At 54.4% G+C, this 17,635-nt stretch overlaps 4 gene segments (V, D, J or C); all 4 read left to right on the top strand.

Annotated features, from left to right (window-relative positions):
- The first annotated feature begins 181 nt into the window (after positions 1-181).
- LOC122470925 lies at positions 182-3,403 on the top strand. The segment is given in 3 exon segments: positions 182-242; positions 956-1,090; positions 3,069-3,403. Coding segments are annotated over 3 exon segments (516 nt in total).
- A 1,411-nt stretch (positions 3,404-4,814) lies between these two features.
- Positions 4,815-8,036, top strand: LOC122470924. The segment is given in 3 exon segments: positions 4,815-4,875; positions 5,589-5,723; positions 7,702-8,036. Coding segments are annotated over 3 exon segments (516 nt in total).
- A 1,411-nt stretch (positions 8,037-9,447) lies between these two features.
- On the top strand, positions 9,448-17,421 carry LOC122470923. The segment is given in 4 exon segments: positions 9,448-9,508; positions 10,222-10,356; positions 12,335-12,654; positions 17,285-17,421. Coding segments are annotated over 3 exon segments (516 nt in total).
- On the top strand, positions 14,078-17,421 carry LOC122470922. The segment is given in 3 exon segments: positions 14,078-14,138; positions 14,852-14,986; positions 16,965-17,421. Coding segments are annotated over 3 exon segments (516 nt in total).
- Positions 17,422-17,635: the final 214 nt, after the last annotated feature.

Genomic DNA, 17,635 nt, shown 5'->3' with positions numbered 1-17,635 from the left:
GCTGGAGAGAGACAAGCAACTTCATGAGCTGCTGGGAGGGTGTTTACACACTAATCAAAAGTCAAGGAAGACAGTCATAGTTCTGGCTCAGCATGCCAATGTGCCAATGTGTCATAGAAAGAAGGATGCCAGGCCTGTGTGTCCCCAGTGTGAGCTCTGCAGGTGACGTCCCTAGGCCAGGATGCAGGTGAAGGCCCTGGGTGTCAGGGACCCTCCTCACAATGTGAAGGTCCAGTGCAGAGGTATGGTATGTGTGTCCTGCTTGGTGAGGTGACCCTGTGCCAGTGATGCTCCTGTACATGGACCATGTGTGATTCTCACTCACTTCAAGGGTCAGGCACAGATTCCAACACTCCGGCTGAGGGCGAAATTGTAGGACGTAGTCACAGCTTCTCAAACCACCAGGTGCCCACCAGGTCTAACCAGCTTATATTCAGCCCAAACACCCCTCACCATGATAGCTGCCCTCATGGGGCTCAGGACAGGGAGTAAACAGTGATGACGCCAGAAGAACCAGACAAAGGCAGCGATTCAGGAGATCAGAACCCTAGAGAGGGATCTAAGTGCTGGGGAAACATGATTCTCCTCTCAACGCTTCCCTACCCTGACCCCAATCCTCCATGGTTTCCTGTGCTGAGGATGTGATGGCATATCTAGGACCCTCCGCATGAGTCCCAAGTCTGCAAAGGGCTCACAGTTCCATCACCTCTGTGCTAAAACAGCCCTGCTCACCCCTTTCACGATGACATCCTGATACAGACTGAGGAGAGAACACAGCCCCTTCCTAAGGATGGCGTTACTTGGGAATTCCAATGCAATATCTAGAGGAGGTGTCTCAACCCCTCCCCATGACTGAGAATGGATGGCATCTGAACCCTCCATGGAACTGAAATTCCAGGATCCCAGGGGTCACCCCTGTCACCCACCCATCTGCCCAGCCAGCACCCGTGACAAGGAGGCTGGGCTTTGGGCCTCCCGTGCAGCTGCAGGTGGGCCTGGGTCAGGGGTGGAGGGGCTGACAGAGGGTTTGTGTTCCAGTCTGTGTCACAGTGTATTCTATTCGGCGGAGGGACCCATCTGACCGTCCTCGGTAAGTCTCCCACTTTCCATCCTCTTTCGGATCCAGTATGCAATTTGGGGCTATTTTTCTCTGCTTTCTTTTGTGACCTGGGATCAGGCCAACGGTCCGTGGCGTCTGTAAGTTTTGCCTCTTTTGTCTGCCCCTCATCACCTCTAACCGGTCCCATCTTGTCAGATGGTGGTCAGGGCTACAGGGGACCATTCCCATGAACCCTTCCTGATCTCAGGAGACCTGAACTCAGGCCTCACCGTGGCTCCAGCTCTCTCCCTATGGGAACCTAATCCTCTGGACGGACTCAGGATGGTCAGCTCTCCACTCAGGGTCTCTGGGCTCCAAGAGTCTGATGAGAATTGAGGGTGAAGGGCAAGTGACTGGGGGTTCGTGCTGCCAGAGGGAACGTGGGGTGTGGGAAGGATTCTGGGGATGGCTCAGGCACCGGGTTCCTCCTCAGGGGGTCCCAGGCAGAGGACTGTCTGAAGCTCAGTGAGGAGAGCCTTGGTCTGGGAACCTGGAGACGTGAAGGAGGAAGGGGGACAAGGGGTCAAGGAAGAAGGGTGGACATCAGAGCAGAGGTGGGCCCTGGGTCCTGGGACATTCCACCTCCACGGGGACAGTCAGGACCTCAGCACAAGAAAGGTCTCAGGACACTCAGGCAACAAAGGTAAATACCTTCACCACCACAGGAAAGCCTCCTGAGCAGATAGATATGTGGGGTCAGGATCTCGAGATACGGACAGGTGACAGGGACAGGGCTTGCCAGGCACTCAGCAATCTGAAGACAGACAGACCCCCAGTAAACTTCACAGAACAGGGAGACCCTTCAAAATAGACATAGCTCATCATTAAAGCTGGGTTCCAAGAGTCTGAGGAGAAGAGAGGGGTGAAGGCAAGGAAGTGGGGCACTCGGGCTGCAAGCAGGGCTGTGGGGTGTGGGAAGGATTCTGGGGACGGCTCAGGCATAGCATTCTGTCTTCAGCTCGTCCCCGCTGGAGGGCTGCCTGAAGCACAGCGAGCAGAGCGTTGGTCTGGGGACTTGGAGACATGGAGGTGGAAATGGGACAAGGGGGTCTGGGGGAGGGAGGTCGCCAGAAGAGAATGGCCCCAGGGTTCAGGGACCTTCCACCTCTAGAGGAACAGTAAGGACACCAAGATCAGGACAAGTCTCAGGAAAGTGTCCTGTCAGGACACTCGGCCAGCAGGGGTACATCCCTTCACAGCATGCCACAGCAAGAGAGCTCTGTGAGCAGATACATGGGGTCAGAGTCCCCTGATATGGAGAGGTGACAGGGGCAGTGACTGCCAGGCTTCCAGAAACAGTAAGTGTTTAGACAGACCCACCAGAAAACCTCACAGAATAGGGAGACCCTTCAGAACAGACACAGCCTGACCTCAAAACTGAAAATTCACCTCACCTGAAAACTCTCCAGTCTACACCTGAAGACTCCCTGGAATCCAGCTTTAAGAACTCCTACTTCTTACCCACTCAGAATCGCCAGCGGGGGGTCCCTGTTGGGAGGTGGGCAAGGCTGCAATGATGGTGTGAGGGGCTCTGGGGGCAGGAAACCTACTTTTCAAATGGGAACACAGCCCTGCAACAAGGACAGACCATCTATCCAGTAACTGGGTAAGTGACTTGGCATTATGGCAGTGACACCAACATCCAAGGGCAGACAGACTCACAAGGGAAAGCAGGTCTCAGTGCCAGTGCCACCAAGTCCCAGGGGAGGACTGTGTGGATTAGGAGGACGTGTGACCTGGAGAGAGTCTGAGGCCATGGAGGGACCCAGACACTACTGAAGGTGGCAGTCAGGTCCATTCCAACAGAAGGTGAGTGACCCTACCCATGGCTGACCTGAACTCAGCCAGCTGGAGCCCTTGAGACCCAGGCCATGGACATGACAGAGCTGTTCCCCACATCAGGACTGAGATGGGAGCTTCAGCCATGGACACCTGATCTCTGACTTACTGCCTCTCCCCTGCCCCACAGGTCAGCCCAAGTCGGCCCCCTCGGTCACACTCTTCCCACCCTCCAATGAGGAGCTCAGTGCCAACAAGGCCACCCTGGTGTGCCTCATCAATGACTTCTACCCCAGTGGCTTGACGGTGGCCTGGAAGGCAGACGGCACCCCTGTCACCCAGGGTGTGGAGACCACCAAGCCCTCCAAACAGAGCAACAACAAGTACGCGGCCAGCAGCTACCTGAGCCTGTCACCTGACCAGTGGAAATCCAGAAGCAGCTACACCTGCCAGGTCACGCATGAGGGGAGCACCGTGGAGAAGAGAGTGGTCCCTGCAGAGTGCTCTTAGGTGCCTGAGACCCACACCCACCCAAGGGGATGTGCAGCCATTGAGCCTCCAGGGAGGATTCCCCTTGTACCAAGACCATCCCAGCCCTTCTCCCAGCACCCAATCATTGCTCAATAAAACGTCTCTTACTCAATCAGATATCATGCTTTCTGGTCTTTTAGAATTAACCTTTTGTGTTCTGAGCGCAACCATCTTAAGCGGGGGGGGGGGGGGGGGGGGAATCACTCTTTCGGCCTCTTGGGAAAGGAGCCCACAGAAAGATTGGCTTCCTCATGTTTTCTGAGGGGTAGTTTAAGTCTCAGCCAAAATTGTCTGAGAATATTCCTCAGCAGGAGATACAATCAGCGGAAACAGGAGAAACTATCCACCACGACGTCTGCATACTTTGCTTCTTGTGTGAACCATGTCCACTGCCAGTCACGGCTGCCCTCACTGATCTTGGGTCCCCATGATTTCTAGGATAATCCTGAGCTTCTCCCTGTACCTGGCGCCACACTGTCTACAACCTGCCCCCTCTTATGTGTCCATTCTTCTCTTTTTCTAGACCCCGACTCAATGCCATGTTTTCCCTGGTTTCCTACCCCATGTGAACATCCCCCATCATACCAGCCTAGAGCTTCCTCCCTTCCTTATGAGAACCTCTGTTCCTACCCCAGGAACAATCACGTGTCTCCCCCCACCACCACCACTCCCTGCAACACTGACTACAGGACCTTCTGTCTGGACGCTGGTCACTCACACCCACACTCCCATTGCTGGCACCTCCACACAACAGTGTCTCTTGGTTCCCACTTGCACCCAAGTTCTCTGGGAGACAGACACCAGCTATGCTCTCTAGGACCTGTTGAGGCCAGGCCAACCCATAAACCCACTTGTGCTTATGTAACCTGCCTGGGGCCTCTATGTGATAAATCAAGGCTCCCATTTTGGGAATGGGCCGCTGACAGGTTTCTCAACTGACTCATCTTCTCAGGATCTCAGTGTGGGATCTGACCATAACATACACAAGCACACACACAGGTACCAATAAACAGAAACATACACGCACACACATGATGACCACAGAACCACTGGTTCATTTATAACACTGCCATGGTGGGCATGTCTGTGGAAAGATCAGGAGGAGCTGCGGCAAAAGTTGTTGCACACGAGCCAGGATATGACATGAACAAAGACAACTCCATCTCTGTCATCCCTACCAGAGCCAGCCAGTAGCAATAGAAGGTCCCAGAGATTCTACTCAAGGCTGGAGAGAGACAAGCAACTTCATGAGCTGCTGGGAGGGTGTTTACACACTAATCAAAAGTCAAGGAAGACAGTCATAGTTCTGGCTCAGCATGCCAATGTGCCAATGTGTCATAGAAAGAAGGATGCCAGGCCTGTGTGTCCCCAGTGTGAGCTCTGCAGGTGACGTCCCTAGGCCAGGATGCAGGTGAAGGCCCTGGGTGTCAGGGACCCTCCTCACAATGTGAAGGTCCAGTGCAGAGGTATGGTATGTGTGTCCTGCTTGGTGAGGTGACCCTGTGCCAGTGATGCTCCTGTACATGGACCATGTGTGATTCTCACTCACTTCAAGGGTCAGGCACAGATTCCAACACTCCGGCTGAGGGCGAAATTGTAGGACGTAGTCACAGCTTCTCAAACCACCAGGTGCCCACCAGGTCTAACCAGCTTATATTCAGCCCAAACACCCCTCACCATGATAGCTGCCCTCATGGGGCTCAGGACAGGGAGTAAACAGTGATGACGCCAGAAGAACCAGACAAAGGCAGCGATTCAGGAGATCAGAACCCTAGAGAGGGATCTAAGTGCTGGGGAAACATGATTCTCCTCTCAACGCTTCCCTACCCTGACCCCAATCCTCCATGGTTTCCTGTGCTGAGGATGTGATGGCATATCTAGGACCCTCCGCATGAGTCCCAAGTCTGCAAAGGGCTCACAGTTCCATCACCTCTGTGCTAAAACAGCCCTGCTCACCCCTTTCACGATGACATCCTGATACAGACTGAGGAGAGAACACAGCCCCTTCCTAAGGATGGCGTTACTTGGGAATTCCAATGCAATATCTAGAGGAGGTGTCTCAACCCCTCCCCATGACTGAGAATGGATGGCATCTGAACCCTCCATGGAACTGAAATTCCAGGATCCCAGGGGTCACCCCTGTCACCCACCCATCTGCCCAGCCAGCACCCGTGACAAGGAGGCTGGGCTTTGGGCCTCCCGTGCAGCTGCAGGTGGGCCTGGGTCAGGGGTGGAGGGGCTGACAGAGGGTTTGTGTTCCAGTCTGTGTCACAGTGTATTCTATTCGGCGGAGGGACCCATCTGACCGTCCTCGGTAAGTCTCCCACTTTCCATCCTCTTTCGGATCCAGTATGCAATTTGGGGCTATTTTTCTCTGCTTTCTTTTGTGACCTGGGATCAGGCCAACGGTCCGTGGCGTCTGTAAGTTTTGCCTCTTTTGTCTGCCCCTCATCACCTCTAACCGGTCCCATCTTGTCAGATGGTGGTCAGGGCTACAGGGGACCATTCCCATGAACCCTTCCTGATCTCAGGAGACCTGAACTCAGGCCTCACCGTGGCTCCAGCTCTCTCCCTATGGGAACCTAATCCTCTGGACGGACTCAGGATGGTCAGCTCTCCACTCAGGGTCTCTGGGCTCCAAGAGTCTGATGAGAATTGAGGGTGAAGGGCAAGTGACTGGGGGTTCGTGCTGCCAGAGGGAACGTGGGGTGTGGGAAGGATTCTGGGGATGGCTCAGGCACCGGGTTCCTCCTCAGGGGGTCCCAGGCAGAGGACTGTCTGAAGCTCAGTGAGGAGAGCCTTGGTCTGGGAACCTGGAGACGTGAAGGAGGAAGGGGGACAAGGGGTCAAGGAAGAAGGGTGGACATCAGAGCAGAGGTGGGCCCTGGGTCCTGGGACATTCCACCTCCACGGGGACAGTCAGGACCTCAGCACAAGAAAGGTCTCAGGACACTCAGGCAACAAAGGTAAATACCTTCACCACCACAGGAAAGCCTCCTGAGCAGATAGATATGTGGGGTCAGGATCTCGAGATACGGACAGGTGACAGGGACAGGGCTTGCCAGGCACTCAGCAATCTGAAGACAGACAGACCCCCAGTAAACTTCACAGAACAGGGAGACCCTTCAAAATAGACATAGCTCATCATTAAAGCTGGGTTCCAAGAGTCTGAGGAGAAGAGAGGGGTGAAGGCAAGGAAGTGGGGCACTCGGGCTGCAAGCAGGGCTGTGGGGTGTGGGAAGGATTCTGGGGACGGCTCAGGCATAGCATTCTGTCTTCAGCTCGTCCCCGCTGGAGGGCTGCCTGAAGCACAGCGAGCAGAGCGTTGGTCTGGGGACTTGGAGACATGGAGGTGGAAATGGGACAAGGGGGTCTGGGGGAGGGAGGTCGCCAGAAGAGAATGGCCCCAGGGTTCAGGGACCTTCCACCTCTAGAGGAACAGTAAGGACACCAAGATCAGGACAAGTCTCAGGAAAGTGTCCTGTCAGGACACTCGGCCAGCAGGGGTACATCCCTTCACAGCATGCCACAGCAAGAGAGCTCTGTGAGCAGATACATGGGGTCAGAGTCCCCTGATATGGAGAGGTGACAGGGGCAGTGACTGCCAGGCTTCCAGAAACAGTAAGTGTTTAGACAGACCCACCAGAAAACCTCACAGAATAGGGAGACCCTTCAGAACAGACACAGCCTGACCTCAAAACTGAAAATTCACCTCACCTGAAAACTCTCCAGTCTACACCTGAAGACTCCCTGGAATCCAGCTTTAAGAACTCCTACTTCTTACCCACTCAGAATCGCCAGCGGGGGGTCCCTGTTGGGAGGTGGGCAAGGCTGCAATGATGGTGTGAGGGGCTCTGGGGGCAGGAAACCTACTTTTCAAATGGGAACACAGCCCTGCAACAAGGACAGACCATCTATCCAGTAACTGGGTAAGTGACTTGGCATTATGGCAGTGACACCAACATCCAAGGGCAGACAGACTCACAAGGGAAAGCAGGTCTCAGTGCCAGTGCCACCAAGTCCCAGGGGAGGACTGTGTGGATTAGGAGGACGTGTGACCTGGAGAGAGTCTGAGGCCATGGAGGGACCCAGACACTACTGAAGGTGGCAGTCAGGTCCATTCCAACAGAAGGTGAGTGACCCTACCCATGGCTGACCTGAACTCAGCCAGCTGGAGCCCTTGAGACCCAGGCCATGGACATGACAGAGCTGTTCCCCACATCAGGACTGAGATGGGAGCTTCAGCCATGGACACCTGATCTCTGACTTACTGCCTCTCCCCTGCCCCACAGGTCAGCCCAAGTCGGCCCCCTCGGTCACACTCTTCCCACCCTCCAATGAGGAGCTCAGTGCCAACAAGGCCACCCTGGTGTGCCTCATCAATGACTTCTACCCCAGTGGCTTGACGGTGGCCTGGAAGGCAGACGGCACCCCTGTCACCCAGGGTGTGGAGACCACCAAGCCCTCCAAACAGAGCAACAACAAGTACGCGGCCAGCAGCTACCTGAGCCTGTCACCTGACCAGTGGAAATCCAGAAGCAGCTACACCTGCCAGGTCACGCATGAGGGGAGCACCGTGGAGAAGAGAGTGGTCCCTGCAGAGTGCTCTTAGGTGCCTGAGACCCACACCCACCCAAGGGGATGTGCAGCCATTGAGCCTCCAGGGAGGATTCCCCTTGTACCAAGACCATCCCAGCCCTTCTCCCAGCACCCAATCATTGCTCAATAAAACGTCTCTTACTCAATCAGATATCATGCTTTCTGGTCTTTTAGAATTAACCTTTTGTGTTCTGAGCGCAACCATCTTAAGCGGGGGGGGGGGGGGGGGGGGAATCACTCTTTCGGCCTCTTGGGAAAGGAGCCCACAGAAAGATTGGCTTCCTCATGTTTTCTGAGGGGTAGTTTAAGTCTCAGCCAAAATTGTCTGAGAATATTCCTCAGCAGGAGATACAATCAGCGGAAACAGGAGAAACTATCCACCACGACGTCTGCATACTTTGCTTCTTGTGTGAACCATGTCCACTGCCAGTCACGGCTGCCCTCACTGATCTTGGGTCCCCATGATTTCTAGGATAATCCTGAGCTTCTCCCTGTACCTGGCGCCACACTGTCTACAACCTGCCCCCTCTTATGTGTCCATTCTTCTCTTTTTCTAGACCCCGACTCAATGCCATGTTTTCCCTGGTTTCCTACCCCATGTGAACATCCCCCATCATACCAGCCTAGAGCTTCCTCCCTTCCTTATGAGAACCTCTGTTCCTACCCCAGGAACAATCACGTGTCTCCCCCCACCACCACCACTCCCTGCAACACTGACTACAGGACCTTCTGTCTGGACGCTGGTCACTCACACCCACACTCCCATTGCTGGCACCTCCACACAACAGTGTCTCTTGGTTCCCACTTGCACCCAAGTTCTCTGGGAGACAGACACCAGCTATGCTCTCTAGGACCTGTTGAGGCCAGGCCAACCCATAAACCCACTTGTGCTTATGTAACCTGCCTGGGGCCTCTATGTGATAAATCAAGGCTCCCATTTTGGGAATGGGCCGCTGACAGGTTTCTCAACTGACTCATCTTCTCAGGATCTCAGTGTGGGATCTGACCATAACATACACAAGCACACACACAGGTACCAATAAACAGAAACATACACGCACACACATGATGACCACAGAACCACTGGTTCATTTATAACACTGCCATGGTGGGCATGTCTGTGGAAAGATCAGGAGGAGCTGCGGCAAAAGTTGTTGCACACGAGCCAGGATATGACATGAACAAAGACAACTCCATCTCTGTCATCCCTACCAGAGCCAGCCAGTAGCAATAGAAGGTCCCAGAGATTCTACTCAAGGCTGGAGAGAGACAAGCAACTTCATGAGCTGCTGGGAGGGTGTTTACACACTAATCAAAAGTCAAGGAAGACAGTCATAGTTCTGGCTCAGCATGCCAATGTGCCAATGTGTCATAGAAAGAAGGATGCCAGGCCTGTGTGTCCCCAGTGTGAGCTCTGCAGGTGACGTCCCTAGGCCAGGATGCAGGTGAAGGCCCTGGGTGTCAGGGACCCTCCTCACAATGTGAAGGTCCAGTGCAGAGGTATGGTATGTGTGTCCTGCTTGGTGAGGTGACCCTGTGCCAGTGATGCTCCTGTACATGGACCATGTGTGATTCTCACTCACTTCAAGGGTCAGGCACAGATTCCAACACTCCGGCTGAGGGCGAAATTGTAGGACGTAGTCACAGCTTCTCAAACCACCAGGTGCCCACCAGGTCTAACCAGCTTATATTCAGCCCAAACACCCCTCACCATGATAGCTGCCCTCATGGGGCTCAGGACAGGGAGTAAACAGTGATGACGCCAGAAGAACCAGACAAAGGCAGCGATTCAGGAGATCAGAACCCTAGAGAGGGATCTAAGTGCTGGGGAAACATGATTCTCCTCTCAACGCTTCCCTACCCTGACCCCAATCCTCCATGGTTTCCTGTGCTGAGGATGTGATGGCATATCTAGGACCCTCCGCATGAGTCCCAAGTCTGCAAAGGGCTCACAGTTCCATCACCTCTGTGCTAAAACAGCCCTGCTCACCCCTTTCACGATGACATCCTGATACAGACTGAGGAGAGAACACAGCCCCTTCCTAAGGATGGCGTTACTTGGGAATTCCAATGCAATATCTAGAGGAGGTGTCTCAACCCCTCCCCATGACTGAGAATGGATGGCATCTGAACCCTCCATGGAACTGAAATTCCAGGATCCCAGGGGTCACCCCTGTCACCCACCCATCTGCCCAGCCAGCACCCGTGACAAGGAGGCTGGGCTTTGGGCCTCCCGTGCAGCTGCAGGTGGGCCTGGGTCAGGGGTGGAGGGGCTGACAGAGGGTTTGTGTTCCAGTCTGTGTCACAGTGTATTCTATTCGGCGGAGGGACCCATCTGACCGTCCTCGGTAAGTCTCCCACTTTCCATCCTCTTTCGGATCCAGTATGCAATTTGGGGCTATTTTTCTCTGCTTTCTTTTGTGACCTGGGATCAGGCCAACGGTCCGTGGCGTCTGTAAGTTTTGCCTCTTTTGTCTGCCCCTCATCACCTCTAACCGGTCCCATCTTGTCAGATGGTGGTCAGGGCTACAGGGGACCATTCCCATGAACCCTTCCTGATCTCAGGAGACCTGAACTCAGGCCTCACCGTGGCTCCAGCTCTCTCCCTATGGGAACCTAATCCTCTGGACGGACTCAGGATGGTCAGCTCTCCACTCAGGGTCTCTGGGCTCCAAGAGTCTGATGAGAATTGAGGGTGAAGGGCAAGTGACTGGGGGTTCGTGCTGCCAGAGGGAACGTGGGGTGTGGGAAGGATTCTGGGGATGGCTCAGGCACCGGGTTCCTCCTCAGGGGGTCCCAGGCAGAGGACTGTCTGAAGCTCAGTGAGGAGAGCCTTGGTCTGGGAACCTGGAGACGTGAAGGAGGAAGGGGGACAAGGGGTCAAGGAAGAAGGGTGGACATCAGAGCAGAGGTGGGCCCTGGGTCCTGGGACATTCCACCTCCACGGGGACAGTCAGGACCTCAGCACAAGAAAGGTCTCAGGACACTCAGGCAACAAAGGTAAATACCTTCACCACCACAGGAAAGCCTCCTGAGCAGATAGATATGTGGGGTCAGGATCTCGAGATACGGACAGGTGACAGGGACAGGGCTTGCCAGGCACTCAGCAATCTGAAGACAGACAGACCCCCAGTAAACTTCACAGAACAGGGAGACCCTTCAAAATAGACATAGCTCATCATTAAAGCTGGGTTCCAAGAGTCTGAGGAGAAGAGAGGGGTGAAGGCAAGGAAGTGGGGCACTCGGGCTGCAAGCAGGGCTGTGGGGTGTGGGAAGGATTCTGGGGACGGCTCAGGCATAGCATTCTGTCTTCAGCTCGTCCCCGCTGGAGGGCTGCCTGAAGCACAGCGAGCAGAGCGTTGGTCTGGGGACTTGGAGACATGGAGGTGGAAATGGGACAAGGGGGTCTGGGGGAGGGAGGTCGCCAGAAGAGAATGGCCCCAGGGTTCAGGGACCTTCCACCTCTAGAGGAACAGTAAGGACACCAAGATCAGGACAAGTCTCAGGAAAGTGTCCTGTCAGGACACTCGGCCAGCAGGGGTACATCCCTTCACAGCATGCCACAGCAAGAGAGCTCTGTGAGCAGATACATGGGGTCAGAGTCCCCTGATATGGAGAGGTGACAGGGGCAGTGACTGCCAGGCTTCCAGAAACAGTAAGTGTTTAGACAGACCCACCAGAAAACCTCACAGAATAGGGAGACCCTTCAGAACAGACACAGCCTGACCTCAAAACTGAAAATTCACCTCACCTGAAAACTCTCCAGTCTACACCTGAAGACTCCCTGGAATCCAGCTTTAAGAACTCCTACTTCTTACCCACTCAGAATCGCCAGCGGGGGGTCCCTGTTGGGAGGTGGGCAAGGCTGCAATGATGGTGTGAGGGGCTCTGGGGGCAGGAAACCTACTTTTCAAATGGGAACACAGCCCTGCAACAAGGACAGACCATCTATCCAGTAACTGGGTAAGTGACTTGGCATTATGGCAGTGACACCAACATCCAAGGGCAGACAGACTCACAAGGGAAAGCAGGTCTCAGTGCCAGTGCCACCAAGTCCCAGGGGAGGACTGTGTGGATTAGGAGGACGTGTGACCTGGAGAGAGTCTGAGGCCATGGAGGGACCCAGACACTACTGAAGGTGGCAGTCAGGTCCATTCCAACAGAAGGTGAGTGACCCTACCCATGGCTGACCTGAACTCAGCCAGCTGGAGCCCTTGAGACCCAGGCCATGGACATGACAGAGCTGTTCCCCACATCAGGACTGAGATGGGAGCTTCAGCCATGGACACCTGATCTCTGACTTACTGCCTCTCCCCTGCCCCACAGGTCAGCCCAAGTCGGCCCCCTCGGTCACACTCTTCCCACCCTCCAATGAGGAGCTCAGTGCCAACAAGGCCACCCTGGTGTGCCTCATCAATGACTTCTACCCCAGTGGCTTGACGGTGGCCTGGAAGGCAGACGGCACCCCTGTCACCCAGGGTGTGGAGACCACCAAGCCCTCCAAACAGAGCAACAACAAGTACGCGGCCAGCAGCTACCTGAGCCTGTCACCTGACCAGTGGAAATCCAGAAGCAGCTACACCTGCCAGGTCACGCATGAGGGGAGCACCGTGGAGAAGAGAGTGGTCCCTGCAGAGTGCTCTTAGGTGCCTGAGACCCACACCCACCCAAGGGGATGTGCAGCCATTGAGCCTCCAGGGAGGATTCCCCTTGTACCAAGACCATCCCAGCCCTTCTCCCAGCACCCAATCATTGCTCAATAAAACGTCTCTTACTCAATCAGATATCATGCTTTCTGGTCTTTTAGAATTAACCTTTTGTGTTCTGAGCGCAACCATCTTAAGCGGGGGGGGGGGGGGGGGAATCACTCTTTCGGCCTCTTGGGAAAGGAGCCCACAGAAAGATTGGCTTCCTCATGTTTTCTGAGGGGTAGTTTAAGTCTCAGCCAAAATTGTCTGAGAATATTCCTCAGCAGGAGATACAATCAGCGGAAACAGGAGAAACTATCCACCACGACGTCTGCATACTTTGCTTCTTGTGTGAACCATGTCCACTGCCAGTCACGGCTGCCCTCACTGATCTTGGGTCCCCATGATTTCTAGGATAATCCTGAGCTTCTCCCTGTACCTGGCGCCACACTGTCTACAACCTGCCCCCTCTTATGTGTCCATTCTTCTCTTTTTCTAGACCCCGACTCAATGCCATGTTTTCCCTGGTTTCCTACCCCATGTGAACATCCCCCATCATACCAGCCTAGAGCTTCCTCCCTTCCTTATGAGAACCTCTGTTCCTACCCCAGGAACAATCACGTGTCTCCCCCCACCACCACCACTCCCTGCAACACTGACTACAGGACCTTCTGTCTGGACGCTGGTCACTCACACCCACACTCCCATTGCTGGCACCTCCACACAACAGTGTCTCTTGGTTCCCACTTGCACCCAAGTTCTCTGGGAGACAGACACCAGCTATGCTCTCTAGGACCTGTTGAGGCCAGGCCAACCCATAAACCCACTTGTGCTTATGTAACCTGCCTGGGGCCTCTATGTGATAAATCAAGGCTCCCATTTTGGGAATGGGCCGCTGACAGGTTTCTCAACTGACTCATCTTCTCAGGATCTCAGTGTGGGATCTGACCATAACATACACAAGCACACACACAGGTACCAATAAACAGAAACATACACGCACACACATGATGACCACAGAACCACTGGTTCATTTATAACACTGCCATGGTGGGCATGTCTGTGGAAAGATCAGGAGGAGCTGCGGCAAAAGTTGTTGCACACGAGCCAGGATATGACATGAACAAAGACAACTCCATCTCTGTCATCCCTACCAGAGCCAGCCAGTAGCAATAGAAGGTCCCAGAGATTCTACTCAAGGCTGGAGAGAGACAAGCAACTTCATGAGCTGCTGGGAGGGTGTTTACACACTAATCAAAAGTCAAGGAAGACAGTCATAGTTCTGGCTCAGCATGCCAATGTGCCAATGTGTCATAGAAAGAAGGATGCCAGGCCTGTGTGTCCCCAGTGTGAGCTCTGCAGGTGACGTCCCTAGGCCAGGATGCAGGTGAAGGCCCTGGGTGTCAGGGACCCTCCTCACAATGTGAAGGTCCAGTGCAGAGGTATGGTATGTGTGTCCTGCTTGGTGAGGTGACCCTGTGCCAGTGATGCTCCTGTACATGGACCATGTGTGATTCTCACTCACTTCAAGGGTCAGGCACAGATTCCAACACTCCGGCTGAGGGCGAAATTGTAGGACGTAGTCACAGCTTCTCAAACCACCAGGTGCCCACCAGGTCTAACCAGCTTATATTCAGCCCAAACACCCCTCACCATGATAGCTGCCCTCATGGGGCTCAGGACAGGGAGTAAACAGTGATGACGCCAGAAGAACCAGACAAAGGCAGCGATTCAGGAGATCAGAACCCTAGAGAGGGATCTAAGTGCTGGGGAAACATGATTCTCCTCTCAACGCTTCCCTACCCTGACCCCAATCCTCCATGGTTTCCTGTGCTGAGGATGTGATGGCATATCTAGGACCCTCCGCATGAGTCCCAAGTCTGCAAAGGGCTCACAGTTCCATCACCTCTGTGCTAAAACAGCCCTGCTCACCCCTTTCACGATGACATCCTGATACAGACTGAGGAGAGAACACAGCCCCTTCCTAAGGATGGCGTTACTTGGGAATTCCAATGCAATATCTAGAGGAGGTGTCTCAACCCCTCCCCATGACTGAGAATGGATGGCATCTGAACCCTCCATGGAACTGAAATTCCAGGATCCCAGGGGTCACCCCTGTCACCCACCCATCTGCCCAGCCAGCACCCGTGACAAGGAGGCTGGGCTTTGGGCCTCCCGTGCAGCTGCAGGTGGGCCTGGGTCAGGGGTGGAGGGGCTGACAGAGGGTTTGTGTTCCAGTCTGTGTCACAGTGTATTCTATTCGGCGGAGGGACCCATCTGACCGTCCTCGGTAAGTCTCCCACTTTCCATCCTCTTTCGGATCCAGTATGCAATTTGGGGCTATTTTTCTCTGCTTTCTTTTGTGACCTGGGATCAGGCCAACGGTCCGTGGCGTCTGTAAGTTTTGCCTCTTTTGTCTGCCCCTCATCACCTCTAACCGGTCCCATCTTGTCAGATGGTGGTCAGGGCTACAGGGGACCATTCCCATGAACCCTTCCTGATCTCAGGAGACCTGAACTCAGGCCTCACCGTGGCTCCAGCTCTCTCCCTATGGGAACCTAATCCTCTGGACGGACTCAGGATGGTCAGCTCTCCACTCAGGGTCTCTGGGCTCCAAGAGTCTGATGAGAATTGAGGGTGAAGGGCAAGTGACTGGGGGTTCGTGCTGCCAGAGGGAACGTGGGGTGTGGGAAGGATTCTGGGGATGGCTCAGGCACCGGGTTCCTCCTCAGGGGGTCCCAGGCAGAGGACTGTCTGAAGCTCAGTGAGGAGAGCCTTGGTCTGGGAACCTGGAGACGTGAAGGAGGAAGGGGGACAAGGGGTCAAGGAAGAAGGGTGGACATCAGAGCAGAGGTGGGCCCTGGGTCCTGGGACATTCCACCTCCACGGGGACAGTCAGGACCTCAGCACAAGAAAGGTCTCAGGACACTCAGGCAACAAAGGTAAATACCTTCACCACCACAGGAAAGCCTCCTGAGCAGATAGATATGTGGGGTCAGGATCTCGAGATACGGACAGGTGACAGGGACAGGGCTTGCCAGGCACTCAGCAATCTGAAGACAGACAGACCCCCAGTAAACTTCACAGAACAGGGAGACCCTTCAAAATAGACATAGCTCATCATTAAAGCTGGGTTCCAAGAGTCTGAGGAGAAGAGAGGGGTGAAGGCAAGGAAGTGGGGCACTCGGGCTGCAAGCAGGGCTGTGGGGTGTGGGAAGGATTCTGGGGACGGCTCAGGCATAGCATTCTGTCTTCAGCTCGTCCCCGCTGGAGGGCTGCCTGAAGCACAGCGAGCAGAGCGTTGGTCTGGGGACTTGGAGACATGGAGGTGGAAATGGGACAAGGGGGTCTGGGGGAGGGAGGTCGCCAGAAGAGAATGGCCCCAGGGTTCAGGGACCTTCCACCTCTAGAGGAACAGTAAGGACACCAAGATCAGGACAAGTCTCAGGAAAGTGTCCTGTCAGGACACTCGGCCAGCAGGGGTACATCCCTTCACAGCATGCCACAGCAAGAGAGCTCTGTGAGCAGATACATGGGGTCAGAGTCCCCTGATATGGAGAGGTGACAGGGGCAGTGACTGCCAGGCTTCCAGAAACAGTAAGTGTTTAGACAGACCCACCAGAAAACCTCACAGAATAGGGAGACCCTTCAGAACAGACACAGCCTGACCTCAAAACTGAAAATTCACCTCACCTGAAAACTCTCCAGTCTACACCTGAAGACTCCCTGGAATCCAGCTTTAAGAACTCCTACTTCTTACCCACTCAGAATCGCCAGCGGGGGGTCCCTGTTGGGAGGTGGGCAAGGCTGCAATGATGGTGTGAGGGGCTCTGGGGGCAGGAAACCTACTTTTCAAATGGGAACACAGCCCTGCAACAAGGACAGACCATCTATCCAGTAACTGGGTAAGTGACTTGGCATTATGGCAGTGACACCAACATCCAAGGGCAGACAGACTCACAAGGGAAAGCAGGTCTCAGTGCCAGTGCCACCAAGTCCCAGGGGAGGACTGTGTGGATTAGGAGGACGTGTGACCTGGAGAGAGTCTGAGGCCATGGAGGGACCCAGACACTACTGAAGGTGGCAGTCAGGTCCATTCCAACAGAAGGTGAGTGACCCTACCCATGGCTGACCTGAACTCAGCCAGCTGGAGCCCTTGAGACCCAGGCCATGGACATGACAGAGCTGTTCCCCACATCAGGACTGAGATGGGAGCTTCAGCCATGGACACCTGATCTCTGACTTACTGCCTCTCCCCTGCCCCACAGGTCAGCCCAAGTCGGCCCCCTCGGTCACACTCTTCCCACCCTCCAATGAGGAGCTCAGTGCCAACAAGGCCACCCTGGTGTGCCTCATCAATGACTTCTACCCCAGTGGCTTGACGGTGGCCTGGAAGGCAGACGGCACCCCTGTCACCCAGGGTGTGGAGACCACCAAGCCCTCCAAACAGAGCAACAACAAGTACGCGGCCAGCAGCTACCTGAGCCTGTCACCTGACCAGTGGAAATCCAGAAGCAGCTACACCTGCCAGGTCACGCATGAGGGGAGCACCGTGGAGAAGAGAGTGGTCCCTGCAGAGTGCTCTTAGGTCACAAGACCCCCACCCACCCAATGAGGCCTAGAGCCACAGGACCTCCAGGAGGGACTTCCCTGAGACCAGGATCATCCCAGCCTTTCTGCCAGCACACAATCAATGCTCAATAAATTGCTTTATTCAGTCATAAATTTGCTCTCTGGTTATTTGGGTTTAAGATTTTTTGTCCTGAATCAACCATCTTTGGGACCATCATTGTTTTGGGTTTGTTGGAGAGGAACCCGCAGAAGTCATCCTCATTTTTATTTTGAGGAGTAGTTTTACTCTCAGCCAGAATTGCCAGAGAATATTGCAGAAGAGGAGATACAAACAGCAGAATCCAGATAGACCATCCTCTGCCATATC

This window comes from Prionailurus bengalensis, chromosome D3 (assembly GCF_016509475.1).
Source record: "Prionailurus bengalensis isolate Pbe53 chromosome D3, Fcat_Pben_1.1_paternal_pri, whole genome shotgun sequence".
Taxonomy (NCBI): domain Eukaryota; kingdom Metazoa; phylum Chordata; class Mammalia; order Carnivora; family Felidae; genus Prionailurus; species Prionailurus bengalensis.
Note: the sequence above shows the minus strand (reverse complement) of the source record. Positions and strands in the feature narration are given on the sequence as shown.